At 31.3% G+C, this 14,276-nt stretch overlaps 2 protein-coding genes across 4 annotated transcripts in view; both read right to left on the reverse strand.

Moving 5' to 3' along the window:
- The window catches only part of LOC144858722 (scavenger receptor cysteine-rich domain-containing protein DMBT1-like), a 31,608-nt gene extending 20,737 nt beyond the window's left edge, over positions 1 to 10,871 (reverse strand). For all 3 annotated transcript variants that reach the window (XM_078714818.1, XM_078714816.1, XM_078714817.1), the window contains exons 1-11: positions 10,732 to 10,871; positions 9,356 to 9,406; positions 8,785 to 8,811; positions 8,251 to 8,283; positions 7,943 to 8,068; positions 7,497 to 7,577; positions 6,148 to 6,360; positions 4,800 to 4,919; positions 4,309 to 4,389; positions 994 to 1,212; positions 396 to 434 (exon numbers count right to left, since the gene is read on the reverse strand). In XM_078714818.1, the coding sequence (XP_078570944.1) occupies positions 396 to 434; positions 994 to 1,212; positions 4,309 to 4,389; positions 4,800 to 4,919; positions 6,148 to 6,360; positions 7,497 to 7,577; positions 7,943 to 8,068; positions 8,251 to 8,283; positions 8,785 to 8,811; positions 9,356 to 9,406; positions 10,732 to 10,870 (1,129 nt within the window). In that variant the 5' untranslated portion in view covers position 10,871. The remainder of the gene's footprint in view (positions 1 to 395; positions 435 to 993; positions 1,213 to 4,308; positions 4,390 to 4,799; positions 4,920 to 6,147; positions 6,361 to 7,496; positions 7,578 to 7,942; positions 8,069 to 8,250; positions 8,284 to 8,784; positions 8,812 to 9,355; positions 9,407 to 10,731) is intronic.
- Positions 1 to 14,276, reverse strand: part of LOC144858790 (YEATS domain-containing protein 4-like) — a 163,466-nt gene that overhangs the window by 66,102 nt on the left and 83,088 nt on the right. The gene's annotated exons all lie outside the window — the stretch shown is intronic.

Here is a 14,276-nt window from a genome sequence, read left to right on the forward strand (position 1 = left end):
CACCGAAAGCTATATAAAAATAATATGTTGCAATAGGAAAAAATTGAAGATTAATTTCATTTTCTTATCAAATGCTCATTTTATTCTAATTTACGTTATGATTTGTAGAGAGGGAGCAATATTCTGACTACTTGTTGACAATGACAAATGTATTTGTCTTATGGGCGCTCAGGATTTTGATACTGTATTATTTTGCCTGTTATCAATTATGTTAAGAATTGAACATTATAATAATTATGAAAATATTCTGATCAAAACCACAACACATTTTAATATAATTATTATTGTTAATATTATTATGGGTTTTTTTTCCAAAAATAATTGTTAATGCATGACCTATGCAAACATTCAAGATAATCATTTGTTTGATTTGTATGACCATCGGCGTGTCTTACCAGATGGAGATTCGGTAACCACAGGTCTTGACATATCTCCTGAAAATGATCAAAAAGGTTTTTTATTTTTAATTGGAATTAAAATGTACAATGGAGACTAATAATGGAAGTTATTACAGATGGCAAAGCCTACCCATGATAATTATTTTCGATCTTCAGCTGACTGAGTTCTGTTTGCTTAATGTTCTTTTTTTCTGGCAACATTTTGCAACACAACTGCTACTGGTTGCAGGACAAAATCTGTTTCCTCTAAACTCGGGAAGTACCTCTCATTTATATGGTGTTCATAATTTGAGGTCAAATGAATAACTGACTACACCCAAAAAGTAGCATAGTACAGTTTCTTCCTTCGCACAGAAGGAAAAAAACTGTACTACAGTATGCTAGACTATTTGATATACAGGATCTACAAGGTGATTATTGATTTATGATCAAAGGTCAGGTCAAGTACAGTTTTTTCCATTCGCACCTTATGTATTTCTTTTTCTAACCTATTATAAATATTATTCATTATAATATTTTATTCAGCAGACCTGTTTCAGGCATTAGGCCTACATTACTGTTCGTGAATTCGTTAAGGTAATAAATTAGTTCATACCGTCTCCCCATACTTCGACTTCACAAAGAGTTAGGTAGTTGTTTTCTAGGGATATACTGACGTATTGACCATCAAGTGCAGGATCGCACTGTCGGTCAACGATGGATGATGCAGTAGTTTCCTCAGGTGTTACTGGATCTCCGCATTGAGGGTTTGACGTCATGCCTTCGTCATCGCCAACACGGACGATGGCTCCAGCTAATCGCTCTCTACAGCAATCTTAAATTTAAAAAAAAAATAGGTACTGTATATTGATTAAAATCTATTATTATTCATAAATTTCGACACCGCTTTTGTTCTTCCATTTCATTCTTGTACATTCATGTAATCAAGTGTTCTAATATAGTGTTCAGTATGTATAAGGTAAGTGTTCTAACATAGTGTTCAATATGTATAAGGTAATTTCTATAGTTTCTCAATATGTATAAGGTAAGTGTTATAACATAATGTTCAATATGTATAAGTTAAGTGTTCTAACATAATGTTCAATATGTATAAGTTAAGTGTTCTAACATAGTGTTCAAATTGTATAAGGTAAGTTTTATAGTGTTCTTAATAATAGTATAAGGTAAGTGTTATAACATAGTGTTCTCAATGTGTATAAGGTAAGTTTTCTAAAATCAATATGTTTAAGGTAAGTGTTCTAACATAGTGTTCAGTATGTATAAGGTAAGTGTTATAACCTAGTGTTCTCAATATGTATAAGGTAAGTGTTCTAACATAGTGTTCAGTATGTATAAGGAAATGTTCTAACATAGTGTTCAATATGTATAAGGAAGTGTTATAACATAGTGTTCAGTATGCTTGATCCTTGATCTCATAAATAATGTAACAAACTCCTTTGAAAAAAGACAATTTTTTGTTATCTGTCTTTGTCGACTTATCCAAGGCCTTCGATATTATAGATCACCATATACTTATTAATAAACTTAACAATTATGGAATCAGGGGTATTACCTTAAACTGGTTTCGTAGTTACTTAAGTATGAGGAAGCAATATGTCTCGTTTGGTAATTGTATATCACCAGAGGAGGAGATGACATGTGGGGTGCCACAAGGATCGGTTCTTGGCCCTCTCCTTTTTTTAATTTACGTAAATGACTTATCCAGAGTCAGTGACACCCTCCATGTCATCTCCTTTGCTGATGACACTACACTATTTTTTTCTCATTCTGATTTAAAAGTTTTATTTTCTATAGTTAATAATGAATTGTCAAAATATAATGACTGGTTCATCTCAAATAAACTCCTTATAAACTCCATGAAAACCAATTACATTCTTTTTCATACACAACGTCAATCGTTAGACCTTACTGATTACAATATATTTATTAATGGAGATAACATTAAACAAACGTCAGAGACTATGTTCCTTGGTGTTTTAATCCAGGAAAACTTGAGATGGACCAGTCATCAGAATCATATTGCAAATAAAATTTCTAAAACAATTGGGATTATAAATAATCTTAAGCACACTTTTCCCCGGCGTATCCTTCTTTCATTATATAATTCTTTAATTTTACCTCATCTTTATTATTGTAACATTATTTGGGCTGCTGACTATCCATCACATCTCGATAAACTTAATAAGCTGATTAAGCGTGCTATTAGAAATATTACTTTTACGTCTCGCATTACTCCATCTGAACCTTTATTTTATGAACTTAAGTTACTGAAGTTAGGTGATATACATAAATTGCAAAGTGCCTCTTTTGTCTTTCAATATTTTTCTAACAATCTTCCTTCTCCCATGATGAATTTATTTAACACTGCTGATTTCAACCATGGTCATAATTTAAGAAGTACTGTTCATAAGTTTCAGTTAACTATTCCTTTTGTAAGATTAACTAGTTCTTCCCACTTTATTTATGTTTCTGGCCCTTTAATTTGGAATCAATTAGATACTAGTATTGTTAACTCTTCCTCTCTCCCAACTTTTCGTAAAAAACTTAAAAGTAATTTGTTATCATTGTACTCAAACTAGAGCTTCAAACTGTTTTTGTCATGACTTTTTTATTTTATTTAATAATTATATACAAATGTATTTTTTTCTTTTGTTTATGGGTCTTGCGTGACAAGTATTCTCTTCTTGCAAGATCCTCTATTAATGGTATTTTTTGTATTTTCTCATTATAAATTATCATTCTTTTTTATTGTATTGTTATACCATTGATAGAAACTAATAAATGTTGAATTATTAGTATGTATAAGGAAGTGTTCTAACATAGTGTTCAATATATATAAGGTAAGTGTTCTAACATAGTGTTCAGTATGTATAAGTTAAGTGTTCTAACATGGTGTTCAGTATGTATAAGGAAGTGTTCTAACATAGTGTTCAATATATATATAAGGTAAGTGTTCTAACATAGTGTTCAGTATGTATAAGGAAGTGTTCTAACATAGTGTTCAATATATATAAGGTAAGTGTTCTAACATAGTGTTCAATATGTATAAGGTAAGTGTTCTAACATAGTGTTCAATATGTATAAGGTAAGTGTTCTAACATAGTGTTCAGTATGTATAAGGTAAGTGTTCTAACATAGTGTTCAGTATGTATAAGGAAGTGTTCTAACATAGTGTTCAATATATATAAGGTAAGTGTTCTAACATAGTGTTTAAAGATGTATTGTCCCTTGAAACACAAAAAAATAAATGTCAAAATATTCTAAATTTAAATTGGCCATATCAAAGTAATATTAAAGTTATTCACTTTAAGTCGAAAATTCCAGCCAAAAGTAACAAGTTTACGTAATTAACAGGTAAATTAGTTTGATTACATTTCGTCTGGAAAATCGTCGCGAGCGAAAGTAAACAAAGATTTCAAACCACGAGTACGCATTATGCATATGCTTATTAGGATTGTTTACAACTCGTCACGGTTGAGAAGGTATTTTCACACAGATCGTGAGGAAGTTTTATGATTATGCATACAGAGTAGCCAAACAAACGCATTTCATTATGGGATATGTTTTTAACAAAAAAAACGTCTGTATTTCAGTTAAATGATTTTTTTTTTCGACAAATTTTTGGTGATAGTTAATAACTATTATGATACTTCAAAATGACCCACCTTTTTCCGAAATCTGTTATTTTTTTTTTTTTTGAATTAGTCAAAGGGACAATACATCTTTAATATGTATAAGGTAAGGTAAGTGTTCTAACATAGTGGTCTCAATAATTATGTATAGGGTATTTTAAAAGTGGTCTCAATATGTATAAGGTACTGTAAGTGTTTTAACATAGTGTGCAATATGGATAAGGTAAGTGTTATATTATTTTAAATATCGAGTTAAAGAATGAATGATGATTGCTTACCTTGTCTATTGTAAATTCTCACGTGTGTGACAGAGTAAGAATTCCCAAGATCGAGCTTCCACCAATTCTGAGGTTGGCGCTCTAAAGTATAATCATTTATTGTCACAATATAACATAATATAAATCGAAAGGTAAATTACTGAAAAATGACAATGTTCAGTTGATATCAGTGGCTAGATCTCAATGGAGTTATAAGATAAAATAAGCAAAAAGGTAAATCAAAACGGTAAAGTAAAACAGCCATAAAAAATGCAGATCTCTTTTGAGCAACAATAGCAATTGCCCTTGAACAGTGCAATTGATATTCTATTATATATTACAATATAATATACTTTAGATATATTTCCATTATTTTCCGTTGTTGCCGCTTCCCGTATAACTACAAACAACAGAATCTTACATAAAGAATGTTATTTTCATTTTCTCGGAAACAATTAGATATCCTAAAAAAAATTATATCAAACAAACATGTATTATCCCATTTAACTTACGTGTGTGAGTGCAGGTATTATGGTTGTAGGTACCAGAGTGCGAAGCATCAACTGCTCTGCTTGCTACGCCACTCCATCCCACAGAACTTTGTATAGCGAAACGGCCTTGACTCAGCAACTCTGTAATGTTTAAATATTGCAACGCGTTGTCATTTTTGTACAGGGGCAATTTCTGCATTAATCTATATTTCTGAATTGCTGCAGACGGTTTATTTATATTTTTGTACCGATAAGAAGTCATTTGGATTGATTTCAACGTAAAATTGAAAGCATCGCCTTTCAGACGGCAGTTACTTTTAATATTGTTGAAACATGTATGATGTATGATGGTGTGAATATGCCAGCGTATACATTACTAAAATACGACATTGATTTCTCGTGTATCTTTATTTTACATAGATTACAGTAACAATCAAAGTGCTTGTGTTTGATTAAAGATTATTATCCCCCTGAAAACAATTATTTTTGTTTTGATTTTATTTTATTTTTGCCACATAGTAGTTATAATTACCGAAACTTTGGAACAGCATCCATCTGGATATCCGACAGGCTTCTTGTTCTCGTATTTTTAAGAAACAACTAAAAACGTTCCCTAATTAGCATTTTTATTTTTATTTTTGTATGTGGTTTCTGATCATTTTCTTTGTATAGCGCTTTGATCTTCTGGAAAGGCGCTTTAAAAATAATGAATAATAGAATATAATTATAATAGGAATTATAATTTATTTTCATGTTTTGAGAAATAATACATCTTTATGCTTGTTGATCATTTTTGTCGACCTAGAAGGCGTTTTTATTATTTATTTAGTTTACATTTAAAATAATAAATTATGCTTGTAATGTAAATAAAGCTCACATTAAATGGGCTAAAGTAAAAGATAAATAATGAATCACATTTCATAAAATCGAAATGAAAACTCGTTTTTTTTTTCTTTTCTCTTTCCTTCTTTTTTTTTCTTCTGTTTTGAGAAAAATTAAAAAGAATAGAATGTACAACTTAATACACTTATTGTATTTTACTATAAAACAGAAAGATGAAAAGGAGGGAAAGAAATAGGGGTATGTGCTAATATAACCAATTATGTTTAGGTTTGAAAAGATATCCAAGTATGTTATGTTTTAAAAAAGATATCTCTTTTAACCATATAATTGTACATACATGTTATAAACACATTTTAAAATATGTAATCTTTGTATATCCTTGTCATGAATGGAATAATGAATAAAAGTGGGCTAAACCCACGAAAAAGAAATAAAATAATAAATTATGCTTTTCTGTTTACTATCACAGAATCTGTATCAATCCATCTATGGCAAATTACTAGTAACGGGTTTTCTTTTTACTTACCTGCAGAATAAGCTTCTACTTCGCACAAAGTGAGGTAATTAGCAACATGAACACTGATGTATCTTCCCCTCGTCCCGGCAGCACAAAACTTGTCGATGACTGGTCCGTTTCTGACGTCAATCGTAGTTACGGGACTTCCACACGGAGCATTGGCATCGGCATTTTCGTTGTCTCCAACGCGTACTACGGCTGACTCCAAACGTTCGCCATAAGCTATATAAGCAATAGTTGATCCATATCGATCATATTCAACAAACACATACATTTTTATTTAGTTTAAGATGACATTTCCTTAAAGCTTGTTTCGCACTATAACGCAACGCACACAGACGTACGTACACGCAACTCATGTAATTTGTATTAATCACAAACAATCGTATCTGATGGATCAAATCAGTTGCGTTACGTGTACGTCGTTTTGTTGCGTTTTAATAAGAACCAAGCCACTAAAGTGTATACGATATATACTATTATATAACACACCTAAAGTAGATTCTTTTCATTTGATTGGGGCCAATGCTATTAAAATAACTGCACTGTAGCACGCTCTGCGATATATAGAAGTACTGCAATTTCCTGGTAGAAATCATCGCCGAAAATGCTTTGCAATAACATGCAAAATGGTTCGGAACTAACATTTTTGGAGAGCAATATGTACTATTTCAGACCTTAAAAGTACTTAAATAAGCTTTAGATCGTTTGTATGATTGTTATTCATTATTGGAAGGACTACAAGACGTGGAATCTTTGGAAAAAAACTTAATTAGTCTATATCAATTTCAGTTGCCTGCTATTTTCGTATGATTGCTAGGGAGGCTAGCTGCTATAGCCTAGGAAATGTGTATTTCTTAAAACAAATAATAAACGTTTTATATTCGTACAATGGGGACAATTATTTAATTCGGTGAAAATGATTACAATTTTTTTAATTGGAAAAATGAGAAAAATCGAAGAAACGTTTAAAGATGTATTGTCCCCCAAAAACATGAAAAATGAAGATTAATTAAATCAGACTTTGAATATGTTATTTTGTAGTTTTAATAAAGTTAATCACCTCCATAGAAAAAAAAACGAAAAAAAAATAATGTTTTCACTTATAAAATGACAAAATAAATGGTTAAATTCAACCAAAAATCCATTGGCTGGCAGCCGATTTGACCATTTTTTGCTTTAAATTACATTTTTTCATGTAAATACATTTTTTTTCCGATCCAATTTTTGGTCAAAGTGGATAACTATTATGTTACATTAAAATGGAATAATTCAACGACATTTTTTTTAAGAATTATTTTTTCAGGGGGACAATACATCTTTAAAGTGAAAGAAAAATACATGGAAACATAACCTACAATTTCGGTTAAAAATCCTGACAAACACAACATCGTTGGTCTCCGTCAAGTCAACTTTCCACCAGCTCGTACCAGAGTTTTCTTTAAAATGAAATGAAACAAATGACATAATTATAATCAACGTTAACAAAAGAATGTTCTGTCAATTTTCCATTGAAATCGCCCATTAGTTATATACTATCCCACGAAATGTTACACGTTTTGGACCAACAGAAGATGATTGTTTTATAGGTTATTTGTTCACACAATTTTTACATATTAAAAGTTCGTATAGACCTACCCATGTTTATGCCAAGCAAACAACAGATACTAATTTTATTATGTAGAAATGACATCACTAAGAATGAATGAGTAAACACATCTATACATTTTCAGACGCTAAATATTATAATTATTATTTATATATAAAAAATGTAAATGTATATCGCAACAATAAAGATACATACGTGTATGAGTACAGGAATGGCCACCATAGACACCGTTTCTGTTACCATCAATTGCTCTTGCGGCCACGCCAGACCATCCTTCAGAACTTTGGGAAGCGGTAACTCCATCTCTCCTTGTTAAAATTGCTATGAAATAAAAATTGAGACGAATTTGTTGTAATGTTGTAATTCAGCACTGTACCTTTTTTTCAATAATTATTCCACTATAGAAAATACGATACTTTGAAGTTGGTGTAATTCCAACTGCTTGGTTTGTATGGTTGTTTTTGACAAGCTCGTCAGCGATAATTTAAAAGTATATTACTTACTCGGTTCTGCAACTTCAACAATCTCCTCAATATCTGTAATAAAAAGTATAAACTAATTTAAACGTGCTCTATAATTCCACTTATTTGGATATTATAAAAGCCTGTCTCTTTCTCAACTATTTGTAGTCATACTACAGTAGGATAGATAGAATATATATACTGTATTATATAATATAGTATAGGCCTATAATAATAATAGTTTAGATTTATTTAATATAAGCAGACTTTGAATAGACCATTTTGTAGTTTTAACAAAGTCAATCACTTCCGTAGAAAAGAACCCAACAAAATAATGTTTTCACTTATAAAATTACATAATAAACTTTTAAATTCAACCAAAAACCTATTGACTGGTAGACTATTTTTTCCTTTAAATTACATTTTGTCAGGTAAATAAATAGTATGTGACATTAAAATGGCACATTCAACAAAACATTCAGGGGGACAATTTATCTTTAAAAGTACTTTAAAGAATTAGATTTTGTGCAGTTATTCATTATTTGTACAGGGTTAAACATAAGCGAGAGTGCATACCTTCTGTTTGTCCAATGTTGTCAATTTCTGCAAAGAAACAAAACGTACTAACATAGATTACGGGGTTGTTAACGACCAAAATCACCAGCCTGAGCCTCACGTAGCACAACAATCTCAGCATGTGAAACAGTTGAATAGAACTATTAAATGGATGTCAACTGTAAAGATCTAGAAAACACATATCTCAGATTTATCTTGAGTTTTCTAGATCTTCTAATTCTCCTAAAGAACGCCGACACGTGATATCAGGCCTAGTACAGATACACTAACTGGTGTTGGAATGTAATTATAAAATGATTTTAATAGGTCGTTTTTAATTTCCAATTTCTTTAACAAATCATATACCGTATGTTTACAGTATGTGAGACCGTGTTAAGGCCAATGTACACAGACAAGCGGTAACGGTAAGCGGAAAACCACGTAGCTTGTCCCATGTCTGCTCCACGCTGTTGTGTGTAAATGGTCATAATTTATTTTTAAGGAATAACATAGATTATATTTGTATTACCGTTTAGGCCTATACCGCTCATCTGTGTAAATTGGCGTTTATGGTTTAAAAAAAACATTATACCTTCAATCTCGTCTTCGTTTGCACCTTGTTCTCGTTCTTCTTCTGCTTGCTCTTTTGACATAAAAAAAACATTATAATTAAAGATATATTGTCCCCCAAAAACATAAAAAAAATGAAGATTAATTAAATCAGACTTTGAATATGTTATATTGTAGTTTTAATCTAGTTAATCACTTCAATAGAAAAAAAAATCGAAAAAAATCATGTTTTCACTTATAAAATGACAAAATAAATGGTAAAATTTAACCAAAAATCCATTGGCTGGCAGCCAATTTTTTGTCAAAGTGGATAACTATTATGTTACATTAAAGATGTATTGTCCCTTTAAACACAAAAAAATGAAGGTCAAAATATTATAAATTTAAATTGGCCATATCAAAGTAATATTAAAGTTATTCACTTTAAGTCGAAAATTCGAGCCAAAAACAAGAAGTTTACGTAATTAACAGGTAAATTAATTTGATTACATGTCGTCTGGAAAATCATCGCGAGCGAAAGTAAACAAAGATTTCAAACCACGAGTATGCATTATGCATATGCTAATTAAGATTGTTTACAACTCGTCATGGTTGAGAAGGTGTTTTCACACAGATCGCAAGGAAGTTTTATGATTATGCATACAGAGTAGCCAAACAAGCGCGTTGCATTATAAGATATGTTTTGATCGAAAACTTTGACTTCCAGTCAAAGTTATTTTTTAAACAAAAAAACGTATGTATTTCTGTTAAATGATTTTTTTTTCGACTAATTTTTGGTGAAAGTTAATAACTATTATGATACTTCAAAATGACCCACTTTTTTTCGAAATATTTTATTTTTTATTTTTTTGGAATTAGACAAAGGGAAAATACATCTTTAAAATGAAATATTCCCAAAAAAAAATTTTTAGAATTATTTTTTCAGGGGGACAATACATCTTTAATGTTTGTTTCTACATCATTAATTTCTATTACCTTAATAATTTCTATTCTTAAAATAATATACGCGTATTGTATATTGAATCACATTTTCATGAGTTTTGTTGGTTTTTCTAAAAGAGAGGTGGAGTAATTTTAAACTTGGTAAATTGCAGATCTTTATTTTCTAACAAACGATTTAAAAAAATGTATATAAACGCGAAGTTTGTGAGACAGTTTTTTTTACCTTTGTTGTTGATGTGGTAAGTTGAAGAGGAAGACTCAATACTTACATATTTGCTTAACCATAACCAAGGTAATCTAACAACAGGACACTGAACTCGCCTTGTCAAGATAGGAACTCTTAACAGTCATGGAGCACGGTGTCTGTATGAACTGATCGTGTCGTAGCCACACATAAACCCTTTGATCTCCGGAGCTCAGCATCATGTTGTTAGATTGCCTTGCTATATAACGTACCTCCTTGGTTTACTCGTTGTGGTACGCCATCCAGATAGTTTACCAATTCATGGTACCTTTCACATCGCACCGAATTCTCCTGGCTTACAACGACCTCCACGAAACAGACGAATAGCAGCAAAAAGCGGAACCTAAACATATTACTTGGACAAAAATAATAAATTAAGTATCGTTATTATTTATCTTTTATTATAATTTTTATTTAGTTTTAATATTATACTCTGTATTATTTTTATTACCTCCGCCAAAGAGGTTATATTTTTGCATCTATTTATTTTTATCGTTCAAACTAAATGACGGATCTTTAACACATTTAAACCACAGATAGATATATGGTCACGGACTCCATTACATTGTGTAAGCATCCGGACCAGGATTCCAATTCTGGCCCACTTTTTAATATTTTACTAAATTTAGACGGATCTTTATCAAATTCAAACCACTGAAAGGTATTATAGCTACAATGACTCCATACATTTTTAGGCAATCCGGACCAGAATTCAAACTCTGGATCACTTTTAGGCCGTGTGATAATGGCCAAATTGTTACTTTGTCACAATTTTCAAGTCATCGTCGTCCTGAATGTTTCGGTGTAAATATAGTATTGCCTTTCAGGAAATTCAAACAATTGGTGACGTCACAAATACTTATCGAAATATCGATTTATATTTATCTTCAATATGGGCCGAAATAATAAATAAAACACTGTTGCTCTCTTTATTTAACCAAGTATTTCGCTCAGTTTCTGTGTTCTTAATTTAATCTATACTTAGCAGAATAGAATTTTGCTAAGTATAGTACTTGATGATTTTTTTGTGGCGTTAAACACTACTTTTATTCCTTTCATTTTCCAATGAACAATACAATGATTTTATTCATCTTCCTAATTTATATATTATGATGTTATTCTGATTTTCCCCCAATTATTTTCTTTTATTTTCTCCTATCCTTTATACGATCAAAAATAATTCGATCATTAGTATGTTCGTAAAAATTCTATACTTTTATATTTCTCGCATTATCCATCTTTTTTCATAATTTTCTTTTATTTTGCTATTTTTCTTTACATCTAGCCTAAAACTTAAATATTTAAATGTACTAAAAAAAACATTTTCTATTACAATGTACCGTAATTATTTTTCACATTTTCCTTGTTTTATATTTATCTCTGAACAGTAGGCATATGTACCTGTACATGTACACACATACATACATGATTTCATACATGCATTAAATATACCCATGACAAAGGTATATATACATACATATTTACAATTCAAAAAATGCATTACAATACACGTCGCAAATTTGTATTTCTTTCTTTTAGTAAATACCATATATTTTGAATTTTATACAATTTCATTAAAAAAAGAAAGCAAAAATTAAAATGCTTTAAAATGCTTTTCTTACTCTTGTTGTATGTCCCATGGTATAGTAGAGCATAGTACTTGATTGTGATTTTGGAAATGAAATAAAAAAAATATAATAGGCCTACTGCTTTTTTTGTTTGTACGATACTGGTAACGTCCACAACTTTTTATTATTATCATGAATATTCTGGTGTGAACACTTACAGAATATTCCTATTGAATTTCAAGAAAATTGGTTCACACTTTACAAATCTGAAGAAAAATCTGATTCTTTTAACATGGGCCGAGTCCTCTCTTTCCGAACAAATGTTGCCAAGTACCTCATTAGTTTTTAATACTTCAATTGATAGCATTAGCCAAAAATCCAATATTTACTCTTCAAATAAATTCTTCTATTCATTTTAGTAGCCTATTTATTAAAATTCATCCGTCTATTGAAATTTGTCTTTTTTTCGAATCTCGATTGTGCGGCTTTTTCAGATTTTCTCATCTTTTGATTAAAAAAGTGGCGGTTTTGAATTTCTTCTAAGCCTTTAAATTTACATGACTTTCCACGCGAACGTAAACTAACACAACCTATTCACATTATTAGCACGACTTTTCTAGGCGAACGTGAACTAACAGCGTATTCACATTAATAGCATGACTTTTCTACGCGAACGTGAACTAACAGTGTATTCACATTTTTAGCATGACTTTTCTATGCGAAACGTGAACTAACAGCGTATTCAAATGATTAGCATGACTTTTCTACGCGAACGTGAACTAACAGCGTATTCACATGATTAGCATGACTTTTCTACGTGAACTAACGCAGCGTATTCACATTATTAGCATGACGTTTCTATACGCAAATGTGAACAACAGCGTCAAATTAGTAGCATGGCTTTTCTACGCAAACTTGAACGAATACATTATTACCATGACGTTTTTACGCGAACGTGAACTAACACAGCGCATCCACATTTACATTGTTATTATGATTTTTACTCGAGCGAACTGCCACAAACATACCCACGTACGTTCATACAACGCTAAAGCTTGGTTCCCACTAGGACGCAACACAAGGACGTAGACGCAACGCAAGCGAGTTGACCAATGACAAGTGACAGTTCGAATATTTCATCGCTTGTGATTGATCAAATCCATTACGTTGCGTTACGTCGTTGCGTCTCTAGTGGGAACCACGCATAATAATAGCATCAACTTTGTGTCGTCGCTGCGTGTTTTCTTTGAATGTTCAAAAAATGTTCTACGTACCTTTTTGCTTTGAGCCCAAAATGAAAATGAATTTTGTCGAATTGTTCATCGTACTATATGCATCATTATCGATTACAATTATTGATTTATCGATCAAGGATTATAATGCAATAACTATACTAACAAATAATAAAACACATCATTGTTGTGGACATTAATCTGATGCTAAATCTCTGATCGATCAACATCCGTTAATCGATAGTAGTCTGAAAGTGGGCGTAAACTTTTTATTAATAAAAAAATATATAAACTAATTACTAAAATATTTCAATATCGATATAATTACTGTTACTTCACTATGCGAATTGTGATTGTAATTTTTATCCTGTTTTGCAATTTGTTTAAAAATTTATTGCGATCATCAATCATTGTTATCATTTTTCATATAGCAGATTAGTTTTAGAAATCGGGACGGAAACACTCCCAACCAAAGGCTAATCCGACTTAGTTTAATATTCGTTATAATGCCTATTGATTACCCTGTACATTTAGTGATCAAAACACCTGCTTTTTTTAACCTTTTCGTCACAAACTTGACAAGTTCTGATCCTTGTCCGCACGAATTGTGTATTATCTATTTTAGTTTAGGAGTTTACTTGCCTCTATACTAAAGCTTGGTTCTCACTAGCGACGCAACTTAACGCAATCTACGCAACTTAAGCAAGTGCCCTTCTAATAATTGTGTTTTCCCCCGCCTGCGTGAAATCAAACCTTCGATGTTTGCAGCACTATTGCGTCGTCTGTTCCCACTTGTGATTACGCAATACAACACTGCGTTGCGTTCTAGTGGGAACCACGCTTTAGGAAAAACGGCAAGAAACAAAATGTTTTCCAACGTAATTACAGTGAATACTAATGCTTGGTTTCCACTAGAGACGCAACACAAGGACGTAACGTCACGTAAGTGAATTGACC

The sequence above is a fragment of the Antedon bifida genome, chromosome 2 (genome assembly GCF_963402885.1).
Source record: "Antedon bifida chromosome 2, ecAntBifi1.1, whole genome shotgun sequence".
Taxonomy (NCBI): domain Eukaryota; kingdom Metazoa; phylum Echinodermata; class Crinoidea; order Comatulida; family Antedonidae; genus Antedon; species Antedon bifida.